This window comes from Sus scrofa, chromosome 1 (assembly GCF_054392235.1).
Source record: "Sus scrofa isolate SSC_HxYL_T2T_F1_AM1 chromosome 1, Sscrofa_HxYL_maternal_Yorkshire_Landrace_v2.0, whole genome shotgun sequence".
Taxonomy (NCBI): domain Eukaryota; kingdom Metazoa; phylum Chordata; class Mammalia; order Artiodactyla; family Suidae; genus Sus; species Sus scrofa.
Window position 1 is genome coordinate 190382710 of NC_139383.1, and position 24261 is coordinate 190406970.

Genomic DNA, 24261 nt, shown 5'->3' on the forward strand with positions numbered 1-24261 from the left:
AATGTATTATCTCATAATTCTGGAGGCTACAAGTCTGAGATCAGTGTGTCAACAGGGTTGGTTCATTCTCTGGGTTTTGGAGAAAAACCTATCTTACACCTCTCCCCTAGCTTCCAGTAATTTGTTGGCAATCTTTGGTGTGTAGAAGCATCACTCTGATTTCTGTCTTCATGGTCGCATAGTATTCTCTCTGTGTGTGCTTGTCAGTTTCCAAATTTTCCTTTTTGTAAGAGCACCAGTCATATTAGATAAGGGCCAACTCTAATGCCTTCCTTTTAACTTGATTGTCTCTATAAACCTGTCTCTAAATAAGGTTACATTCTAAGAAACAGGGGATTAAGACTTCAACATGTGAATGGAAGGGGACACAGTTCAATCCATGGCATTACATTTTTCCAACTCCTGTAAAAAAAGATGTGCTGTTTTGCATTGTCAACAATGGAGTGCCTCTTTCTTCACAGCCTTGCCAAGAGTTTGCTTACAAACTTAGGGTTTTTTTCCTTAACATTGATAAATAAGACATGATGTCTCAGTTGTATTTTAATTTTTCATACATTTAGTGACATTTTTTTTTTTGGCTGCATCCGCTGAATTTGGGAATTCCTGAGCCTGGGATCAAACCTGAGCCACAGCAGTTACCTGAGCTGCTGCAGTGACAAGACGGGATTCCTAATTTGCTGTGACTAAAGCAAACTCCTCCATTGTATATTCTTTTTTTTTTTTTTTTTTTTTTTTTTGTCTTTTTTGCCGTTTCTTGAGTCGCTCCTGCGGCATATGGAGGTTCCCAGGCTAGGGGTCGAATTGGAGCTGTAGCTGCCAGTCTACACCAGAGCCACAGCAACGTGGGATCTGAGCCGCGTCTTCGACCTACACCACAGCTCACAGCAACGCCGGATCGTTAACCCACTGAGCAAGGGCAGGGATCGAACCCGCAACTTCATGGTTCCTACTCGGATTCTTTAACCACTGCAGCACGACGGGAACTCCCCTCCATAGTATATTCTTTGTCTTTTAGGGCCATCCCCAGGGCATAAAGAAGTTGCCAAGCTAGGGGTCAAATCAAGCTGTAGCTGCCAGCCTACAGTACAGCCGCAGCAACACCAAATCCTTTAACCCACTGAGGGAGGCTAGGGATCAAACCCATGTCCTCATGGATACTAGCCAGGTTGGTTTTCCACTGAGCCAAAACAGGAACTCCTCCACTGTATAGTCTTATTGTAGATTAATTGAATATTTGTGCATGGGTTTCTCTCTTGACTCTATATTCTGTTTCATTGATCTATGTGTTGATTTTTGTGCCAAAACCACACTGGTTTTATTATTTTTATTTTTATTTATTTTTTTGGTCTTTTTTTGTCTTTTCTAGGGCTGCTCCTGTGACATGTGGAGGTTCCGAGGCCAGGGTCGAATCGGAGCTGTAGCTGCTGGCCTACACCAGAGCCACAGCAACGAGGGATCCGAGCCGCGTCTGCAACCTACACCACAGCTCACGGCAACACCAGATCCTTAACCTACTGAGCAAGGCCAGGGATTGAACACACAACCTCATGGTTCCTAGTTGGATTCGTTGACCACTGAGCCATGACGGGAACTCCTGGTTTTATTATTATAGCTTCGTAGTATAGTTTGAAACCAGGGACTGTGATAGTTCTAGTTTTGTTTTTCTTTCTCAAGACTGATTAGGCTGTTTGAAGTCTTTTGGTGGGGGAGACTGTGCCCATGGTATATTGAAATTCCCAGGACAGGGATTGAACCTGTGCCACAGCAATGACCAAGCACTGCTATAACAATGTCAGATTGTTAACCTGCTGTTCTACAAGAGAACTCCCAGCTATTTGGATTATTTTGTAGTTCCATGTAAAATGCAGATTTTTAGAATTATTTTTTCTAGTTTGGGAAAAAAATGCCCTGAGTATTTTGATAAGGCTTTCATTGAGTCTTTAGATTCTTTGTATAGTATGGACATTTTAACAACCTTAATTCTTCCAGTCCATGAGCATGAAATATCTTTCCAATTATTTGTCTCATCTTCAATTTCTTTCATCAGTGCCTTATAGTTTTCAGTTTCAGTTTTTCTCCTCTTTAGTTTTTTGGAGTGGTTTGAGAAAGATAGGTATTAACTTTTTTTCATTTTTAAAAGTTTTATTGAAGTACAGTTGATTTACTAAATCTTTTTTTGAAGGTTTGGTGCAATTCATTTGTGAAGCCATCTGGTCCTGGACTCTTGTTTGTTGGGAGTTTTTTCATTACTCATTCAATTTCATTACTAGTAACTGGTCTGTTTATATTTTCTATTTCTTCCTTTTTCAGTCTTGGGAGATTGTATGCTTCTAAGAGTTTATCCGTTTCTTCAAGGTTGTCTTTTTACTGCAGTATAATTGTTCATAGTTATCTCTCTTACAATCCTTTGTATTCTGTGGTGCTAGTTGTAACTTCTCTTTCATTTCTGATTTTATTGATATGAGTCTTCTCTTTTTCTTCTTGATGAGGCTGACTAAAATTTATCAATTTTGGTGTTCCCATCATGGCACAGCAGTGATGTATCTGACTAGGAACCATGAGGTTGTGGGTTCGATCCCTGGCCTTGCTCAGTGGGTTAAGGATCTGGCATTGCCATGAGCTGCGGTGTAGGTCAAAGATGCAGCTTGGATCTGGTGTTGCTGTGGCTTTGGTGTAGGCCGGCAGCTGTAGCTCCAATTAGACCCCTAGCCTGGGAACCTCCACATGCCATGGGTGCAGCCCTAAAAAGACAAAAGACCAAAAAAAAAAAAAAAAAGAAATTAGCAATTTTGCTTATCTTTTCAAAGAACCAGCTCTTATTTTCATTGATCTTTTCTATTGGTTTTTAAAATCACTATCTTATTTATTTCTGCTCTAATTTTTGTTATTTCCTTCATTCTACTGACTTTGGGCTTTATTCTTCTTTTTCTAATCCTTTTAGGTGGTAAGTTAGGTTGTTTATTTGTGATTTTTCTTGTTTATTGAGGAAAGGCCTATATCTCTTTCTTCCCTCCTCCCTCTTTCCTTCTTTTTCTTCCTTCCTTCATTTCTCTCTTTCCTTCCTTTCTTTCTTTCTTTCTTTCTTTCTTTCTTTCTTTCTTTCTCTCTCTCTCTCTCTCTCTTTCTTTCTTTCTTTCTTTCTCCCTTCCTCCCTCCCTCCCTGTCTTCCTTCTTTCTTTCTTTCTCCCTTCCTCCCTCCCTGTCTTCCTTCTTCCTTCCTTTCTTTCTTTATCCCCACCCCCTCTCTTTTTGCTTTTTAGGGCTGCACATGCAGCATATGATAGTTCCCAGGCTAGGGGTCAAATAGGAGCTGCAGCTGCCAGCCTATACCACAACTACAGCAGCCATATCTGCAACCTATACCAAAGCTCAATGCTGAATCCTTAACCCACTGTGCAAGGCCTCATGGATATTAGTGGATTCATTACCACTGAGCCACAATGGGATCTCCAAGGAAGGCCTATATCACTATAAACTTCCCCTTTACACCTGATTTTGCTCTGTTTCATAGATTTTGGAAAGCTTTATTTCTATTTGAATTAGTCTAAAGTTATTTTTAATTTTTTTTATTTCTTCATTGGCCTATTTTTTTAAAAAATGCATGATATGATTTCAGTGTTCCTAAATTTTATTAAGACTTGTTTTGTGGCCTACCAGATGGTCTTCTCTGGTGAATGTTCCACGTGCATTTGAAAAGAATGTGTATGTTGCTGTGTGTGGTAAAAATGTAGAACAACAAAATTTGCCACTTCAACCATATTTAAGTATACCATTTAGTGGCTCTAACTACATTCCCAGTGTTGCATAATCATCACTATTATCTAGTTCCAAAACTTTTTCATCATTCCAAACAGAAACTATATGCCCATTAAGTAATACCTACCCATTCCCCCTTCTCCCCTGTCCCATGATATCCCCCCCACCTTTTTAATGGCTATAGCTGTGGCATATGGAAGTTCCTGGAGTAGGGACTGAATCTGAGCCACAACTGTGACCTACAGTGCAGCTACAGCAATGCTGGATCTTTTAACCCACTGTGCTGGGCTGGGGATTGAACCCTAGCCTCTGCAGCAACCCAAGCTCCTGCCATCAGATTCTTAATCCACTGCGCCACAGTGGGAACTCCCCATGGTATGGTTTAATCTACTTTTTTCCTCATGAATTTGCTATTATATATATTTCATATAAATGGAAACATACAATATTTGTTATTTAGTGTCTGGCTTATTTCATTTAACAAAATGTTCTCAAGATTTACTGTGTTGCAGTATTCATCAGAACTTCATTCCTTTTAACAGCTGCACAACATTCCACTGTGTGTGTACACTGCACTTTGTCTATCCATGCAGCGGTTGATATACCCTTGTGGCTGTAACCACCTTTCAGCTATTGGGAATAATAATGCTATGAATATTGGCTTACAAGTCTTGCTTGAGTTTCTGTTTTCAATTCTTTGGGATATATACCTAACAATTTCTGGGTCATATGGTAATTCTATGTTTAACTTTTTGAAGAGAACCAAACTGTTTTCTACAGTAACTATGTTGTATATTCCCACTCACAGTGTATAAAGTTTCCAGTTTTTCCACATCTTTGTCAGCACTTGCTATTTTCTTTTACAGTTTTCTTCTACAATAATAGCCATCCTATTATCCTGAAGTGGTATCCACTGTGATTTTGATTTGTATTTCCCTAGTGACTAAAAATATTGACCATCTTTTCATGTACATATTGGCCATTTGTATATCTTCTTTGGAGAAATGTCTATTCTAGTCCTTTGCTCAGTTAAAACAAAATTGGGGAGTTCCCGTCGTGGCGCAGTGGTTAACGAATCTGACTAGGAACCATGAGGTTGCGGGTTCGGTCCCTGCCCTTGCTCAGTGGGTTAACGATCCGGCGTTGCCGTGAGCTGTGGTGTAGGTTGCAGACGTGGCTCAGATCCCGCGTTGCTGTGGCTCTGGCATAGGCCGGTGGCTACAGCTCTGATTCAACCCCTAGCCTGGGAACCTCCATATGCCGCGGGAGCGGCCCAAGAAATAGCAACAACAACAAAAGACAAAAAAAAAAAAAAAAAAAAAAAAAAAAATTGGATTGTTTTGTCTTTTTGTTATTGTGTTGTAGGAATTTTAAAAATATATTCTGGATATTAAACCCTTATCAGATATATGCAGTTTTCTTGTCATGTTTTTATCTGGTTGCAGTATCAGGATAATGCTGGCCTCATAGAATGAGTTAGGAAGTATTCCCTTCTCCTCAATTTTTTGAAAAGTTTGAGAAGGATTGGTATTTGTTCTTCTTTCGATGTTTGTTAGAATTCACCGCTGAAGCTATCTCACCCTGGGATTTTCTTTGTGGGAAGGTTTTTGGATTACTTATGCATTTTCCTTATTTGTTATAGGTTTATTTATATTTTCTATTTCTTCACGAGCCACTTTTGGCAGTGTGTCTTTCCAGAAATTTTTTTGTTTCATGTAATTCATCCAATCTGTTGGCATACATTTTTTGTAGTATCCTTTTATATTACTTTTTATTTCTGTAATGTTATTAGCAATGTTCTCTCTGTCACTCCTAATTTTAGTAATTTTAGTTTTCTGTATTTTTTTTCTTAGTCAGTCTTGCTAAAGATTTCTCAATTTTGCTGAAATTTTAAAAGACTCAACCTTTAGTTTTGATGTTTTTCTGTATTGTTTTTCTAGTTACCATGTTGCTTATTTAATTTTTATTATTTCCTTCTCTTATGTATGTTTAGTTAGCCCTTCTCTTTCTAGTTCTTTGATATGTACAGCTATATTATTTCTTTTTAAATTTATAGTCATTTATAGCTATAAAATTCCCTCTGAGCACCACCTTCACTGTATTCCTTAAGTTTTGTTTTTGTTGTGTTTGCATTTTCATTCGTTTCAAAGTAATTTCTAATTTCCTTTTTGATCTTTTTCACTCATTGAGTTGATAAATTTTTCTTTCTTTCTTTCATTACTTCAAAGATGTTATTTCATTGATTTTTGGGCTCCATTATCCTGGTGAGAAATTCATTTTCAGTTTTGTTTGTGTTCCTCTATATATAATATAGCTTTTTCTTCCAGATTTTCTTTATGTGTTCTTTATTTTTGCTCATCATTGATTAGATTAAAATGTCCCTACATGTTGTTTCCTTTATATTTATCCATTTTGGAACTTGCTGAGCTTTTGGGGTTGGTGGGTGTATATCTTTCAGCTGTTTTAGGAAGTTCTTAGTAATTAACAGATATTTCTTCTACCCATTTATTTATTTGTCTCTTTTTGCTTCTGGGACTCCTATTACATGCACATTAGACTGTATGATATTATTTCATAGAGCTTGGGCTCCCTGTTTTTCTCCCTGCTCTCTTCTCTTTGTTTTAATTTGGATACTTTTGGGGGGCCGTGCTTGTTGCATTTGGAAGTTTTGGGACCAGGGATCATAGCCAAGTCACATCAGTGACAATCCCAAATCCTTAACCACTAGACCACCAGGGAACTCCTTAATTGGATACTTTCTATTGACCTGTTTACCCATCTTCAAGTTCACTGATCTTTCCCATTGCTATTCTAGTTTCCTGCTATGACTAGTGAATGTCTTTATTTCTGATGTCTTATTTTCCATTTTTGGCATTTTCATTTAGTTCTTTTTCATGATTTTATGTCTCTGCTGAAATTACCCAGTCCGTCCTGCATTTGTCCACCATTTACAAATTGGTCTCTTAGCATTTCTATCATAGTTATTTATTTATTTATTTATTATTTTATTTTTATTTTTTATTTTTTGCTTTTTAGGGCGACACCTGTGGCATATGGAGTTTCCTAGGCTAGGGGTCGAATCGGAGCTGTAGCTGTCAGCCCACACCACAACCACAGCAATGTGGGATCCTTAACCCACTGAGTGAGGCCAGGGATCAAACCTGCTACCTCGTGGTTCCTAGTTGGATTTGTTTCTGCTGTGCTACAATGGGAACTCCTCTATCATAGTTATTTTAAAGGCTGTGTCTGTTAATTCAATATCTGAGCCACCTTGGAGTCAGCTTATTTTGATTCTTTCCTCTCTTGATCATGGGTCACGTTTTTTTTCCTTTTCCTATATCTTATAATTTTTTCATATGACAGACATTCTGTATGAGAGAATAGTGGAGATTGGAATAAATAATATTTATCTCCAGGAAAGGACATGCCCTTTTCTCCCTTTTGGGGCTGAGAGAGTAGGAGTTAAGTCAGTCTAATCTGTAGTTGATCTGTGTTTGGGCTTTGTTGCAGCTTTAGTTTGATTCAGTTTTACCATTGGCTTCAAATGTTCTGAGACAGGATCAAGACTTTCTGTTGGTAGGCCCCCATGTTTGGGCACTAGAGATTGTTTAGAGATTTTGAGCTATGCTAAACACCTGCTACCTCTCAGGACTGTGGGAGATCCCTCCCTGTTTTACAGCCTAATTGGAAGGTCTCTGGGTTGCCAGGGAGTTCTCTTTGCTTTTCAGTCCCACTTTATGCTTTGTACCTTGGGAGATCTCTTTCAGAATTGCACCTCCTCCCCTGGCCTTTTGAGGGCAGCCACACTGTATGCTGTAATGGCTTGGCATGCCTCTCAGGTGTTTCTTTCAGATCTCCTTCCCTGATCCCAAGCTTTAGAGTTCATAGTCAGATTTCCTCAAGGAGATTTGTTCAGCACTCCTCTTCTTCCAGCTGTTGGTGACTGACCACGGGTGCTCCCTGAAGAAAAGTTGTTGAGTAGGTTCACACTCCCTCTATGGCAGAGTTTCTTAAGATTCTAATTTGGCATGCCAGCCTACGTATGACTGTTAAAATTTTAGGTGGCTTTTTTTTATAAACCCTAACTGTGTGGGATTCTCCCTCCTCCTGCTCTTATACCAGTGATAAAAGCAGCTGTGGGCCTCTTCTCTCCTACTGAGATCTCATTACTTTCTGGAATTAGTTAATTTCATTCTCTTTGTTCCTGGAGCTCTTTGATTTTTTTTTTTCTAAATGTGGTTTTGAAGTTTATATGGCTTGTTTAAGATGTGAGAGAAATGATGTCTTTCAGCTTACTATGAACAAACTGAAAGTAGTAGACCTTCTAATATGTGTCCTTTGTTTTGTTTTTCAGATTAATATATTTTGGTGGCTATGGGTGTAGGAGACACAATGAACTCCAAGACTGTTTTGATGTTCATGATGCATCTTGGGTAAGAGAGTAATCACTGTTTACATTTTCCTCTAATTTACCATCACCTTAAGTCTTTAGAAATAATGAGCCCAATATTTTTTATTTTAATTTGCTATAATTGATACTATGACAAAAATGTTTTCTCTCTTTGGATTTGGGTTCAGTTGTAAGAGGTTCCCTCACTTAATGGTATCAGCCTTCATGGCTATTGGCAGAGTAAGTTCTTTTCTGATGTCATTAATCACTTATAGCTGCTTCAGTTAGACAAGTAGTGGCTTTAGCACAACTTGGAAAAACTTTGTTATAGGTATAACCACAGTGGCTATTGCTGACATACACCTCCTTTTAGGTACGTCTACCAGAACTATTCATAGCTCAGACTGGCTTCTGTATGAGAGTGAGTAAGTTGGTAGTGATATTACTTTTTCTACTTATTCTTACTGGCTAGAGAATGAATTATTATTAATGAAAGAAGTCATGACTTATAAACGTAAAATCTTTTAAAAGATAACTTTAAAAACCATTGATCTCACCACAAAGATACACAGTAACTCTTCAATTTAACCTTCTACTAGGGTATGTTATTATTGTTCCTTATTAATGTAAAAGTATACATACATTTTATATAAATCTCTTTGTATTTGGGTATTTAAATTTTTTCCATAGGCTTTATTTAGACTATGTGTAAAATTAATTGTATGTTAATTAATAAAATTGGATGGCTTTTACATGGTTTGTGAGTTTTTAAAATGAAATACTTTAAAGTTTTGCTACTTACAGTATTATTGATAATTTTTAGTAATATAACTTCCCACTAATTATGTTTAATTATTTTTACTCATCAGTGATAGCTTTCATTTTTTTTTCTCATATAGTACAGTTAGGCTAATGATCATGTCCTGAAGTTTATGGATTCTCAGCTAAGTAAATTATTTAGTTTATTTGACTTGTTTGACAAGTCCTGACGAAAATGATGTATTCCTGACATAGCACATGAAAGTGTACAAAGGTAAGATAGAGATAGAGTAGCGGTTGAGGATTTCAACAATGCAGAAGATGGTAAATACAGTCTAACTGTTAAACCTTTGCCTGACCAACAGTTCTGTCTTCTTAGAAGACAAAGATGAGAGTGAGCATAAGAACAAGCTGCTTAGTTAAGTAGAGGTGATTGGAACTTCTTGAAAAAAGGAACCATTAGTCCCTAAAGTTTCTAATAGCAAAAATTAGGAATTCTGAACATATACTTTAGGAAGAGATTTCCCAATGCAAACATCATTTGGTTCTCTGCAGGGTTTTTTTTTAATATATTTTTTTATTTTCCCACTGTACAGCAAGGGGTCAGGTTATCCTTACATGTATACACTACAATTACATTTTTTCCCCCACCCTTTCTTCTGTTGCAACATGAGTATCTAGACAAAATTCTCAATGCTATTCAGCAGGATCTCCTTGTAAGTCTATTCTAAGTTGTGTCTGATAAGCAGGGTTTTTTTTGTTTGTTTTGTTTTGTTTTGATTTTGATTTTTAGGGCCACACCCACAGCATGTGGAGGTTCCCAGGCTAGGGGTTGAATTGGAGCTGCAGCTGCAGGGCTACACACAGCCACAGCAATGCAGGATCTGAGCCGGGTCTGTGACCTACACCACAGCTCATGGCAACACCAGATCCCTGAGTGAGGCCAGGGATTGAACCCGAATCCTCCTGGGTACTAGTCAGATTCATTTCCGCTGTGCCACAATGGAAATTCCCTGGTTCTCTGCTATTTTAAAATACAGCCCTTTGAGAGAATTGGAAGATTTCAACAAATAAAATTATGACTAATGGAGGCAATAATATGAGAAGAAAAGTTGACAGGTGATACTGCTAGAGTCTGGGGCCCATACTTTGTGAGCCACTGGTATATGCAGTAGCTTTGTGAGTTCAGTAACACAATTCTCTTTCTGTAAGTGTATCTATTATTTCACCAGTAAACATGAAATGAAACTATTATAAAAACTTTTTCATATTTAAAAAAATTCTCTTTTAGGAAGAGCAGATATTCTGGGGATGGCATAATGATGTTCACATATTTGATACAAAGACACAGAGTTGGCTACAACCAGAAATTAAAGTAAGTATTTTAAAAAGCTAATTTTATATTTGTATACTCGTTAATACTTTCAGTATCTATTTTTTTTACTAAGTTATTGGATTTTAGTAATTGAGTTTGTAATCACATCCAAAGGAGTTCTCTTAAGTACTGTCACTAGTACTATTTTTTTTTTAGGGCCTCACCCGCAGCATATGGAAGCTCCTAGGCTAGGGTTTGAATTGGAGCAATAGCTGCCAGCCTATACCACAGCCATAGCAATGCCAGAACCAGGCTGTGTCTATGACCTATACTACAGCTCATGGCAACACCAGATCCTAATCCACTGAGGGGCTGGGAATCAAACCCACATCCTCATGGATACTAGTCAGCTTCTTTTCTGCTGAGCCACAACAGAAACCCCAAGTACTATTTTTATTTTCTTTTTCTTTTTTTTACTTTTTAGGGCTGCACCTACAGCATATAGAAATTGCGAGCTAGGGGTCGAATCAGAGCTGCAGATGCTTGCCTACACCACAGCCATAGCAACAGGCAGGATTCGAGCATCTGTGACTGAAACCACAGCTCACAGCAACTCCAGATCCTTTACCCACTGAGCAAGGCTGGGGATGGAACCCAAAGCCTAATGGATATTAGTCGGATTCGTTTCCATTGCGCCCTAATGGGAACTCCCAAGTACTGTGTTTTTTTGTTTGTTTGTTTTGCTTTTTAGGGCCAAACCCATGGCATATGGGGGTTCCCAGTTAGGGGTCAAATGGGAGCTGTAGCTGCTGGCCTATACCACAGCCACAGCAACACCAGATCCAAGCTATATCTGTGAACTACACCACAATTCATGGCAACACAGGGTCCTTAAACCACTGAGTGGGGCCAGGGACCGAACCCTCATCCTCACGGATACTAATTGGATTTGTGACTGCTGAGCCATGATGGGGACTCCCGTGAAGCCTCTTTTAGGAGTTCTTGTTGTGGCTCAGTGGATTAAAGATCCAGTGTTGCTACAAGCTGTAGTGTAGGTCACAGGTGTGGCTCAGGGAAATGTTATTGAGACTGGATCTGTTGAAACTCTTCCTAGATCTCTTTGAGGCCTTGTAACTCTTTGCTTCCTTAGAGAGTAAGCAAGAGTCTAGAGCTACTGCAGGCATATCTTTAGAATGTGCTCCTTGGAGTGAGCTGAGGTAGCTTTTAATTTGTTCTTTGGACTTCAAGTCTTTCTGTGACTCCTTCTCTCTCTACTTACCTTAATCTGTATCCTTCCACTCCTTCTGCACCTACAGCCTAACATGCATATGACACTATTTTCATTAGTACATAACAATATTTTCACTGTGATTTCTCTGATTATTTCTTCAAATAAGTTCTTACATTGTTTATATTATATCTGAAATTTCCCAGGCCAGGGGATTGAATCAGAGCCTCAGCTGTGTCCTATGCAGCAGCTGTGGAAAGGCCAGATCCTTTAACTTACCTCACTAGATCAAGGATAGAACCCATACCTACACAGTGACCTGGGCCACTGCAGTCAGATTCTTAACCTACTGTGTCACTGTGGCAACTCTGAAACATTCTTAAATTAATTCATTGTTCCTAGATATCTGCATCAAAAGGCAAGGTAGCATAGTAGAGTGTAACAGTTCTCAGTGTTGAAATTAAAGAAGCTAGATTTGTGTTTCAGTTGTGTCATGAAAGAGCTATATACTTATAGACAAACCATATATTATATCATCCATAAAATGGAAAGTTGAAAGTGTCTCCCTACATGGGAATATTAACCCTATGAGAACAGTTTAGTGGTAATAGGGGACTTTTGAGTTATTTTCAGGATTTCAAACAACCTAATAAGCATGGACACTGTGTACTTTTTTTTCTTGGTTAGCCACACAAGCTAATGCAAATGCCATTACTTTGTTTTTGTTTGAACTGGTATAAACTCAGTTTATTCAGAAGCTTTGATTGGCTATTAAATGTATACATAAAAATAAATAAATAAATAAATAAATAAAAAGGAGAAAGTTGATATTTTGTAATGAATGTGTATATATTAGAAGAATTTTTCCAAAATTTCAAATCTGGGGTGAGATAATAAAACTTGTTTTGCTGGAAGCATTGAGAATTACAACGTAAATGATTCTCTCTCATATATTTAAGCATTTTAGAGGTTATATCTGAATTATTTCTTACCATGTTGACTTCATGCAGAAAATTCTTTCTTCAAATCTTATTCATTCATCTACTCATTATATTCTTTTTTCCTCACCAACTCAGAACTTCTCTGAAAAAACAATCTGCTATGTTTATTGAACATAAAGTATAATCAGTTAATGTGAAGAATTTTAGTAAGAGACAAAACAGTGTTTGGCTTAAGCCAATAGTGAAGTTCTTATTGTGGAATTTAAAACACTAAGAGTTTTGGGGGCCAGATTTAATTTTTTTTTAGAGTCTCTGAGATCATCTAATGGTGTATTGCTCATTCATAGTATTAATGAGTATTAATGGTATTATCATAGCATTAATGTTTGTGTGTGTGTGTGTGTGCATGTGAGAGAGATAGAGAAGAGAGAGGAAAAGAGAGGATAGAGAAGAGAGAGGAAAAGAGAGGGAAAGTGGGTGGGGGGGAGAGAGAAAGGGAATGTTTTTAAATTTAATTTTTAAATCTTAATACTTTAAGCTAAAATTTATGTGAAATCTTATCTTGCCAAATAGTGGCAGGCATTTAAGAAATGCACTTTAAAAAGTAAAAATCAAGTTGGAGTCCCCTGGTGGCACAGTGCGTTAAGGATCTGGCATTGTTTACTGCTATGGCGTGGGTTTGCTCCCTGGCCCTGGCCCCGGAACTTCTGCATGCCACAGGCACAGCAAAAAAAAACAAAAAACAAAAAAAAGTAAAGATCAAGTTGAATACATTTAATTTCTTAAAAGTAGTATTTGTCTGTAATTATTACTAATTAAAATGAACTTTTGCATTAGGGTTTTTAATTAAGTTACATAGATAATGGTGACTTAGCAGTCAAGTATTTTGGGTACTGAGCATGGGACTGACTTTGTTATGGACGGTTCAAGCCTTTGCTCTCTGTTTTCTGTTCTCTACTTACAGGGTGGAGTTCCACCTCAACCACGAGCCGCACACACGTGTGCAGTTCTTGGAAATAAGGGCTATATCTTTGGCGGTCGTGTTTTGGTTAGTGTTTTTTTATGAAAATGGCCTTTTATGTGTAATGCTTCTTCTAAAAATTGTTTTTTTGGTTTTGTGGAATAACTGAATATTCAAATAATCTAGACATTAAATGTCTGTTCTTTAACAGACATTCATGAATCACAGATGATTATAAATCATATTTTAATGGGGAGGATCCTTTACTGCAGTGAATTATCAGAAAAGTTTAATTTCTTTATCTAAATTTTGTTTAAACTCATTCCTTCCTTTCCCCCATGACACATTTATTTAGCTCTACATTAAATTAGCTGTGTTAATTTAATTCTTAGCATTGTTTCCCAATATATGAATTTCTGAGGTTAAATAAAAGTTAATCTATTTTTAATATGAATTTATTTTAAAACCAAAATTTTAGCTCACCAAAGATGTAACACTGACCAATTTAATACACTTTTATTTTAGCAAACTAGGATGAATGATTTGCATTATCTAAACTTAGATACCTGGACCTGGTCTGGAAGGTAAGTTCAAAATTTAAGTATGTTTTAATCTATAGGCTTTTGTGTGTGTGTATGTGTGTGTGTGTGTGTGTGTGTGTGTGTGTGTGTCTGTCTGTCTGTCTGAATGGACGAGTGTGCACATACATGCTGTCCAAATTTGGGTGTCTGAAACTGAACTGGTATTTTTTTCTCCTTCAGATTGTATGCTTAAGCAAGGAATGTATAGATTTAAATATGGTTTAAATAAAATTTATAGTTTTAATAAAATTTTATTTTATTTTATTTTATTTTTTGTCTCTTTAGGGCAGCACCTGTGGCATTTGGAGTTTCCCAGGCTAGGGGTCAAATTGAAGCTGCAGCCGCTGGACTATGCTACTATCACAGCAATGCCAGATCCAGGCTGCATCTTCGACCTATGCTGTAACACCAGATCTTTAAGCCACTGAGTGAGGCCAGGGATTGAACCCACATCCTCATGGATACTATTTGGGTTCTTAACATGCTGAGCCACAGTGGGAACTCCTAGACTTTGTTCTTTAACCAAACTATATAAAACATGAGAATACTGGCAGTTGAAAATTGATTATGTGAAAGTTCTGGTTTTATACTATATAACCTTGAGGATTGGTCAGTAGCAAAAATGAAGGAATAGTTTAATTGGGGTCATCACAGGTGAATAGACAATTAAATGGGTAAAAGTCAGATTTTATTGTTCATAATATATATTTAGCCATAGAATAAACATATTTAACTATCAATCATGTAATGAGATTCAGTCAGAGCTCTGTATAATGCCAAGGTATAAATACTATTAAAAATAAAACCATAAAATTTCTAGAAGAAAATATAGGAAATTATCTATAAAATCTTGGCATGGAGAAAGCTTTTCTAAAGATGATATAAACCCAAAATTCGTAAATGAAAAGACTGATAAGACCATTTAAGAATTAATATTTCTGTATAGAAGTACATACCACAAAAAGTCAAAAGGTAAACAAAAATACAAAGAAAAATCAAACTAGAATATTTACAATATCTCTAACAGAAAGAGCTAAGATCAAGAACTTAGAAAATCAGTAAGAAAAAGATAAATAATGCAGTAAAAATAAAGAAAGAACATGATTCAAAGAACTCACTGAAGGTAGTTCCCATTGTGGTGCAGTGGAAATGAATCCAACTAGTATCCATGAGGATGTGGGTTCCATTCCTGGCCTCACTCAGTAGGTTGGCAATTCGGCATTGCCGTGAGCTGGGGTATAGGTTACAGATGTGGCTCAGATCCTGCCTTGTGGCTGTGGTGTAGGCCAGCAGCTGCTGCTCTGATTCAACTCCTAGCATGGAAACCTCCATATGCTGCAGGAGCAGCCCTAAAAAGCAAAAAAAAAAAAAAACAAAAACAAGAAAAACCCTCCACAAAACAAAAAATTCATTGAAGAAATGCAAATATGCAAACATTATTTTTAAAAGATGTTCAACATCATAAATTATTAAAGAAATTAAAATAATAGTAATAGTTTTTACTTATTAGATAAAAATAATTACAAATGACCAATGTGTACTAGGTATAATAACAATTAGTGGGAGTATAAATTGGTACAATTTTTCTAGAAAGTCTGGTAATATATTTAAAATATAAAATGAATTTCTAATTTGATCCCAAATTGCTCCTAGGATAAAAATTGTACAAGTGTTTATATGTGTGTGGAGGTGTGTGTATGTATGTGCATACACAACAAAGATGTTTATTGCAACATTATTTATAAAATCAAAACATTATTTATAAAACCTTCATAACAATAATTGGGGGTTGTTTAAATCATGGTATATGTGCCCAGTGAGCTGCCACACTCCATGAAAATATTCTGCAACATATTAGTTGAATGGAAAAAATTTACAGGACAGAGTATATGATCCCATTTATATATTTTTAATAAATATGTGTATATGTGCATTAAAGTCAGGAAAGGTGTATACCAAATTATTATTTCGTATTGCTGGAGAACAAGATTATAGAATTCTCCTTTAAAAAATATTTTTGTGTTTTTTTTTTTTTTAAAGTTAGAGTAGCAAGTATTTTCAGGTGAAGATAATGCTTTGGGAAACTCTACAATAAATAGACCAAAGTAGAAAACAACAACAACAAAATCCCATAATATCATTAAGGAAGTCAGCTAAAAATACAAAATTGAACATGAAGCAACAATAAAAAAAATTATTCATGTAAAAATAATTATGTTCATAATTCTGAAAAACTGAGGAAGTTTTACTGATTAACAAATAGGAATGACCACTCAGTATGCATTGTGGATAACTGGGAATTGATTTTTTTTTTTTAATTTTCAGTCTGTGGTTTGTGGCCAAGTGCAGTAGACATTAAATGGAAGGAAATTGTGTAAATTCATCTAAGAATTTAAGAGTGTTAAAAAAAAATATCCTTGGAGTTCCCATTGTGGCTCAGTGGTAACGAACCCAACTAGCATCCAAGAGGATGTGGGCACGATCCCTGGCCTCTCTCAGTGGGTTAAGATCTGGTGTTGCCTTGAGCATGGTGTAGGTTGCAGATACGGCTTGGATCCCACACATTGCTGCGGCTGTGGTGTATGCCAGCAGCAGCAACTCTAATTTGACCCCTACTCTGGGAACTTCCGTATTGGCCCTAAAAAGACCAAAAAAAAAAAAAAAATTCTTGTAGGTAGGATTAGTAGAATCAAAAAATTTTAAAGTAGGGAGGGCAGTTTTTTTTCTTTTAAGATCTGAGATGGTCAAAAAACTTTCATCTTGACTAAACCAGTGCCGAGATTTTTATATTTTTTTCCCTTGCCACAGGATTCCCGTTAATGGAGAAAACCCCAAACATCGGTCATGGCATACCTTAACACCAATAGCAGATGATACGCTTTTCCTATTTGGTGGACTAAGTGCAGACAATGTTCCACTAAGTAAGTCAATTAAAATTATGCCCACAATTAATACCTTATTCTTTTTACTTCATTGTATTTGATACTCAGGGTATCTTTCTTTTTCTGATTGTCTGGTTTCACTTTATCCCCCAACTATGTGCTTACATCAAGAATTAGAAGTAGGAGGCCTCAGAGTTCCTGCTGAGGAGTAATAGGTTAAGAATCTGATGACAGAGGCTTGGGTTGCTGCAGAGGTGCAGGTTCGATCTCCAGCATCACACATTGGGTTAAAGGATCCACACCACCCACCACAAGTGTGGCTTGGATCTCATCCCTGGCCTGGGAACTCCATATACTACAGAACAGCCAAAAAAGAAAAAAAAAGAAGTAGAAGGCCCCTTTGCTTTTTCACCCTTGCCCCTCTAAGTCCTGTTTCTAGGTATAAGGAAGAATGGTTGAAGTTAGATGAATTAAAGCAACTAGAGTATTGTGTGATTTTGTGTCCTCCTGATTTTTGATCCAGATGCTTTTACTATAGGCTAGAATGGGGATTAGAAGAGCAGCCTTTCCGAAGGCTCAAAAGTACAACGTGGGAAGGCCAGTTGCTTCTCTTTTTGTTCCAAACAATAAAGGAAAGTGCTGAACTGGAGTTTTTAAACTCCTGTCACTGCAGATCCCAATGGCTCTGAGTTTTGTAATGTAGGTTTCTTCCAGCAGTTAAATTGTGGATAGGCAAATGACCAAGAATATCCACTTAGTCTGACATGCTAAATGTCTTCTAATTGAAAGTTTTCTATGGCTAGAGATATTTTCCTTAAGAAACCTTATATGCTATTAAAACCATTTATATAATTGTATATAGGACCTGAGAACAACTCTTTGTTTTTCAACAAAAATTTATTATTGGAGTTCCCGTTGTGGCTCAGCAGTAACGAACCTGACTAGTATCCATGAGGACTTGGGTTCAATCCCTGGCCTTGCTCAGTGGGTTAAGGATCCAGAGTTGTGGTGAGCTGTGGTATAGGTCGCAGACTTGGCTTGGATCTGGTGTGACAGTGGCGTAGACCAGTGGCTACAGCTCTGATTCTGTCCCTAGCCTGGGAAACTTCCATATGCCTTGGGTTCAGCCCTAAAAAGACACACACACACACACACACACACACACACACACACACAAATTATTGAACATTAACTGCGCATCTGGCAGTCTGCCGGCCAAGCAACAAACTCCAGAGGCCAGTTGAAGGAACAGGAGTTCCTAGTAGGGGATGTTAGTTATTGTAGATAATTACGCTTCTCTAATTTGTGGGGTTTTTTTAATTAAAAAAGATTTGGAATATAATTTAAAAACTAACATCTTTATACCTTAAACTTATAGAGTATTGTATATCTGTTATATCTAAATAAAACTGGAGGAAAAAAACCACTAACATCTACCTGTTTCACTGGGGGTTGTTTAATATCATTTCTTCATGAGGTCTACTGTTTCAAATTCCTATTTGCTGGTTTTTATCATTGAACTATGGAGAATTAAATGTCCTAACTCTTAGTCCAGTTTGCTTCCTCAGAGACTTGGCTTAAGATGTGGTCATAAGGGTATTAGATGATGCCAAGAAATTACTTTTAGTTTTATTGGCTGTGGCAATGGCATTGTGGTTATGCGATAATGACATTGTGTATGTAAAAAAAATCCTTTTTTTTAAAAGCTATGCTTACTGAAATATGTATGGGAAAAATGATAAGAGAGCTAGGAATTGCTTTACAATAAGTTAGCAGCAAAAATAACAAAAAGATACATGGAGCACCTATGGTAAAAGCTTAATAGTTGTTGATTCTGGGATATGTGACAGTTTGTTGGCGTATTCTCTACTTTCTTGTATGTTTGAGAATCTTTATGATAAAATATGCACACATACAAAAGATAGTCACATAAATGTAGCATAATAAATTTGGAGAAAAAAATCAAAATGTTATCTCAAAGACCTAAACTTAGTTTCTGAACTGTCATAATATTGCAGGTGATGGTTGGATTCATAATGTCATAACAAATTGTTGGAAACAACTAACACATTTACCTAAAACAAAACCCAGGTAAGTTTAGAAATTGACAAATAGTAAAATAGCTAAGAATTTTAAAGTATTAAAATATAGCACAGAATTTGTAGTGTTTGCCACTAAAACCAGAAATCATCAGGAAGGATATCTTTCAAATAAGTTTGGTGTTATCTAAAACATTTAATTGTAATTTTAATTATATCTCATTGTTAGAAAAGATCTATTCAGTTTATATCCATATTTGTATATTTGAAAATATTATTCTTTTAGTAAATGCATAATCTTGCTTGATAAATATGAAAAAACTAAGAAATTGAATGTTTCATTTAACATTAATATTTTTAATAAGTAGACAAGAATGGGGTTGGCTTTAGTGGTAGTTATTTGGGTTTGGAAGAGGTTTATAGCAATTTAATGAGAACATTGCTTTCATGTTGATCAAGTAGATGACAAGAGTATTATTTTTTTAACTGTATGATGTATTCATTAATTTCCTTTTTTTTTTTTTTTGTCTTTTTGCTATTTCTTGGGCCGCTCCTGCGGCATATGGAGGTTCCCAGGCTAGGGGACAAATCAGAGCTAAAGCCACCGACTTACGCCAGAGCCACAGCAACACAGGATCTGAGCCGCGTCTGCAGCCTACATCACAGCTCACGGCAACGCCGGATCGTTAACCCACTGAGCAAGGGCAGGGACCGAACCCGCAACGTCATGGTTCCTAGTTGGATTCGTTAACCACTGCGCCACTACGGGAACTCCAATAATTTTCTAAAAAAGAAAACATGTTAGTTATTTGTGGTATATTATAGAGTAAAAAATTATAGAAAATATACTATTATTAGACTACAAAGGAACCACATTCATACTGTAATTCTTATTTTTTCTAATTTCATTGAATAGTTTAATAAAAATATAATCATAGAAAATTCAAATTCAGCATATTATACTCATTATAGCTAGTAAAATTTTATTCTTTTTTATGCCATGTGTTTCAGAATTTTTAAACTATAGATTATTTATAGTAATGTGAAGTCAACTTAATGATATCCATTTTAGAAATTTAATAAATAACAATTAACTTGAGAAAAAGGCCTGAAAATATTTATAGATGCATATCATTGTGCATATGTATATTAATATGCACAGTACATTTAGAGCTTATCATAATTACATGTTGATTCTTATAGCTTCATGTATAAAAACTCAGAATATGTTATTTTAGCAATCTGGACCTATTGAAAAATATTGTTCAATTTAAAGAGGTTTTTTTTTGTTTTTGTTTTTGTTTTTTGTCTTTTGTCTTTTGAGGGCCGCACCCCCAGCATATGGAGGCTTCCAGGCTAGGGGTCCAATCGGAGCTGTAGCCACCATCCTACACAACAGCCATAGCAATACCAGATCTGAGTCGCATCTGTGACCTACACCACAGCTCACGGCAACGCTGGATCCTCAACCCACTGAGTGAGGCCAGGGATCGCACTGGAAACCTCATGGTTCCTAATTGGATTTGTTTCCACCAAGCCACTACGGGAACTCCTAAAGAGTTTTGTATTAAGATATAGGACCTAATGTTCTAGTCCTTGCCACTTAGCATTTTGGCTTTGGGAAAGTCATTGAAAGAAACTGAGCATCAATTTCTTCATCTGTGCAATGAGGGAGTTGGACTAGATCAACTCTTAGTTCTCTTCTAGTTGTTTGACTGTGTGCATGTGTTAATTATAGACCAAAGTGGTGGAAAGACTGTGTTTAATTTTTCAACCGCTCCCTTTTTTATCTGTCAAACCTTAATGAGTAATTAGAGCAATGCAACTATTGTCAGTAATATACTAGTTAGAAATGAGGTATGTAAAGAGATTTCTTTGCATTCAGCTGATGTGTCATGTAAATCATATGCTTTATTAGCATGTTTAGGTGATAAGTTTAGAGCAGCTGTGAGAGAACATAAACTGTCAGTCTGTAGAAAAAACATCAGGTTGCAAGCTAGATGCCACCAAAATCAAGGCAGGAAAGGCTTTCCAGTGTTCCTCGTGATGAAGTCCAGGCCAGAGTTTCCCTAAGGCAGATAAGACAGAGGCAGATCTATCTTCAGGTATGAGGTGAGGAGGAGAACAGGTGGGATACAGTTTAGTGTAAGGAGAACATATATATGTGTATATATACTAATTTTTTAAATGAAAGTAATAACTGACTTAACATCTAAATGTATTTTGTTCAAACTTTTCCAAGTTGTAATTTGAAATGTAAGCTGCCCAATTCTCCTCTTGTAATTCTGTGGAAAGTTTTCTCAACTTTGGTACTACGACACTTTGAACCAAATTATTCTTTGTTGTTAGGTGTGTCATGTGAATTTTAGAGTGTTTAGAAGCATCTCTGGCCTTTACCCACAAGATGCCAGTAGTACTGTGCCCACTGCCCTCACCACACATACCTGGAATTGTGACAATCAAAAATATCTCCAAAAATAAAAATAAAAATTGGAGTTCCTTTCATGGCTTAGTCGTTAATGAACCTGACTAGGATCCATGAGGATGCAGGTTAGATCCCTGGCTTGGCTCAGCGGTTTAAGGATCCAGCATTTCCATAAGCTGTGGTGTAGGTCGCAGATATGGCTCAGATCTGGCGTTGCTGTAGCTGTGGCATAGGCCAGGGGCTATAGCTCCTATTCAACCCCTAGGCTAGGAACCTCCATATACCATGGGTGCGACCCTAAAATAGCAAAAAGAAAAAAAAAATCTCCAGATATTGTGCCCTAGGGGGCAATATCATCCCTGGCTGAGAACCAATGTCCTGCCGTGTAACACTCTCTTCTGCAGATCTCACCTTAGGTTAAGACTATGCTTGGGTGCATATAGCCATATCTGATCACCTATGTAGGCAGCTGTCAGCAAGGTCCCTTTTTGTGTGTCTGGAAAAGATGTCCTATAAGGTGTTGCTGTATAGAAGCTTAGGCCCTGTTGGATCCCGTAAGTATTGCCAAGGTTACACACACATGGCTTTCTCCAGGAAATTAAGCTATTCCTTCCTACAGGGGCATGTGTTTTTTTATCTCCTTTGCTCAGTCCCTCCTCCAAGCCCCATCCCCAACGCCACAACATAATCTGGGTGTTGCTCAAGATCTAACATACAAGTTGGAGAATTGGGCAGAGAATTTCCCAAACCTAATTTCTAATGACTCTGTTCTATCCTGGGTCCCAAGTGCATTTGTCATTGAATGTATCATGGTTGTTTGAGGAAACTATTTTAACAAGTTATGCATAATCCCACTGCTTGCACTTGGGGAAATTAAAAAGGATTAATGTACTAAAAATAAATTACATGGTGATAAAAGAGGTGATAATATGTAATTGTTTGGGGCATCTGTTGCTTCAGCGATTTGGTCTATTAAGAAAAGTGATCAAGGACTCTTAGAATCAAAGCAATGACTTTGTAAAACTTTTAGTGTCTAAATTTGAGAAAATTTATGTCTACTTTTTTCTGAGAGCTAGAGCCCCCAGAAACATTGTCTTTATAAAACCATAACATTATTTTTTGATAAGTAATATGAAATTGGAGATGGATTTGAGCTATCAGACCATTTCTAAAACCACATTAGTTGCTCTACTCCTTTATGAAATAATTTGTTTATTTAATCACTAAATATATTATGCTGGTATTTTTGTGTTTGCTTTTGTTACTCAGAAGTTTTTGAGTACTTACTGGATGCAGAACACCATATTAAGCATTTTTTAAGGAGAACGTAAATTACCCAAATTCTGGTGGTATACTGGTAAACAGTTAACAACTGCTCTCTAGGAAAATAAAAAGCCTTCATTTTTAGCATTTGCTGATTTCCACTGTAGCCAACATGGTTCTTGTTTTTGGGGTTTTTTTTTTTTTAATCTTTTTTTTAGGGCAACACCTGCGGCATATGAAAGTTCCCAGGCTAGAGGTTGCATCCAGCTGCAGCTACCTGCCGCAGCCATAGCCATAGCCACAGCCACAGCAATGCGAGATCCCAGCCACATCTGTGACCTATACCACAGCTCACGGCAATGCCGGATCCTTAATTCACTGACTGAGGCCAGGGATCAAACCCATATCCTCATGGATACTAGTTGGGTTCATTACCACTGGGCCATTATGGGAACTCCCAACATGATATTTTTGAACATGAAAGTGGAAGGAGATAGGCATGGTCGGCTTTAGCCAGCTGGTGGCCTGGTTCCAGCACACCATTGCAGCCATTTCTGACCTTAAGGACCTTATGGTCTTTGTAGGGAGTTACAAGACAAATTACATCAGACAATTGAAGTAGTAGTACAAAGACCTTAAGGACCTTATGGTCTTTGTAGGGAGTTACAAGACAAATTACATCAGACAATTGAAGTAGTATATAATTGAAGTTTGTCTGCAAGTATGAGTTAGGGGATTATAGAATAAGCCCATAAATGTTGAAAGGTAGTGAATAGAGAGAGTAACAGAGACAACTTGGGTGGTATTGGAACACTTCCTGGGAATTTTGAGCCTGTTTTTAAGGCCTTGAGAGAATGACTTCTCATTTTAAACCAAAAAACAGGGTGAACAAAACCCTAGAAAAATATATAAGCTTTTCTTTTAGGGAACAAATGGACGTGGCTGAAGTAAAAGTTTCATTTGTGGAAAGGCAAGAGTTAATCTGAAAAAGGAATAGCTGTTGATCATAAATTTTGGGCTGAGAAAAATGGCATAGATGCTTCCTGATCAGGAATGACCATGATTAAAAACAATATTTGAGGAGTCCCCTGGTGGCCTAGCAGTTAAGGATCTGACATTGTCACTGCTGTGGCTCAGGTCACTGCTATGGCATGGGTTTAATCCCTGGCCTGGGAACTTCCACATGCTGCGAGCATGGCCAAAAAACTCCCCTGTAAAACAACCAATATTTGAGAAATAGTGTTTATCAGCTACACGTAGCTGGAAGAGAGTAGAGACAAAAAAAATGAGTAGCATGTATGGTATTCTGTACCCAGGGTGACGAGTTTTGTGACCATGTCCATGTAAAGAGAAAGACCAGATGGATTTGTCCAGTGCTGGGACCAGAGAACAGGGAAGGAGGTCAAAATGGTGAGAATAGCACCATGGCAGAGAGCAATGAGAAAACTGGGAAAGATGTCTGCTTCTGCAATAGGTTGATTAGTTCTTTTTAAAATTGTTATATTTCGTGACAATATGTACAAAATAAAGAAGTTAGGAAAATGTTGGAGGATATAATAAGGAGTTATTGAGAGTCATCTCTAGCATTTGAAACAATGTGATTTGAAGAACCCTAGAATCTAATTCGCAAATGATTCTAGGAGAATCTGTAAATCTAACCTCTTTGAGAATATGCCAAAGGCTCAAGTTCAATCACACCTCTTGAAATAGATTAAATTTTA

General features: G+C 37.1%; 1 protein-coding gene across 10 annotated transcripts in view; it reads left to right on the plus strand.

The window, feature by feature from the left end:
* Nucleotides 1-24261, plus strand: part of KLHDC1 (kelch domain containing 1) — a 64979-nt gene that overhangs the window by 28290 nt on the left and 12428 nt on the right. For 5 of the 10 annotated variants that reach the window (XR_014818212.1, XM_084980672.1, XM_021101378.2 and 2 more), the window contains 7 exons: nucleotides 8111-8189; nucleotides 8520-8567; nucleotides 10197-10280; nucleotides 13354-13437; nucleotides 13876-13934; nucleotides 16740-16852; nucleotides 18832-18904. Coding sequence is in view for 8 of the 10 variants with exons in the window: in XM_084980672.1 (XP_084836798.1) it covers nucleotides 8111-8189; nucleotides 8520-8567; nucleotides 10197-10280; nucleotides 13354-13437; nucleotides 13876-13934; nucleotides 16740-16852; nucleotides 18832-18904 (540 nt within the window). In the remaining 2 variants the exon portion in view is untranslated. The remainder of the gene's footprint in view (nucleotides 1-8110; nucleotides 8190-8519; nucleotides 8568-10196; nucleotides 10281-13353; nucleotides 13438-13875; nucleotides 13935-16739; nucleotides 16853-18831; nucleotides 18905-24261) is intronic. The other 5 variants (XR_014818214.1, XM_084980675.1, XM_021101382.2 and 2 more) reach the window with 1 other exon arrangement.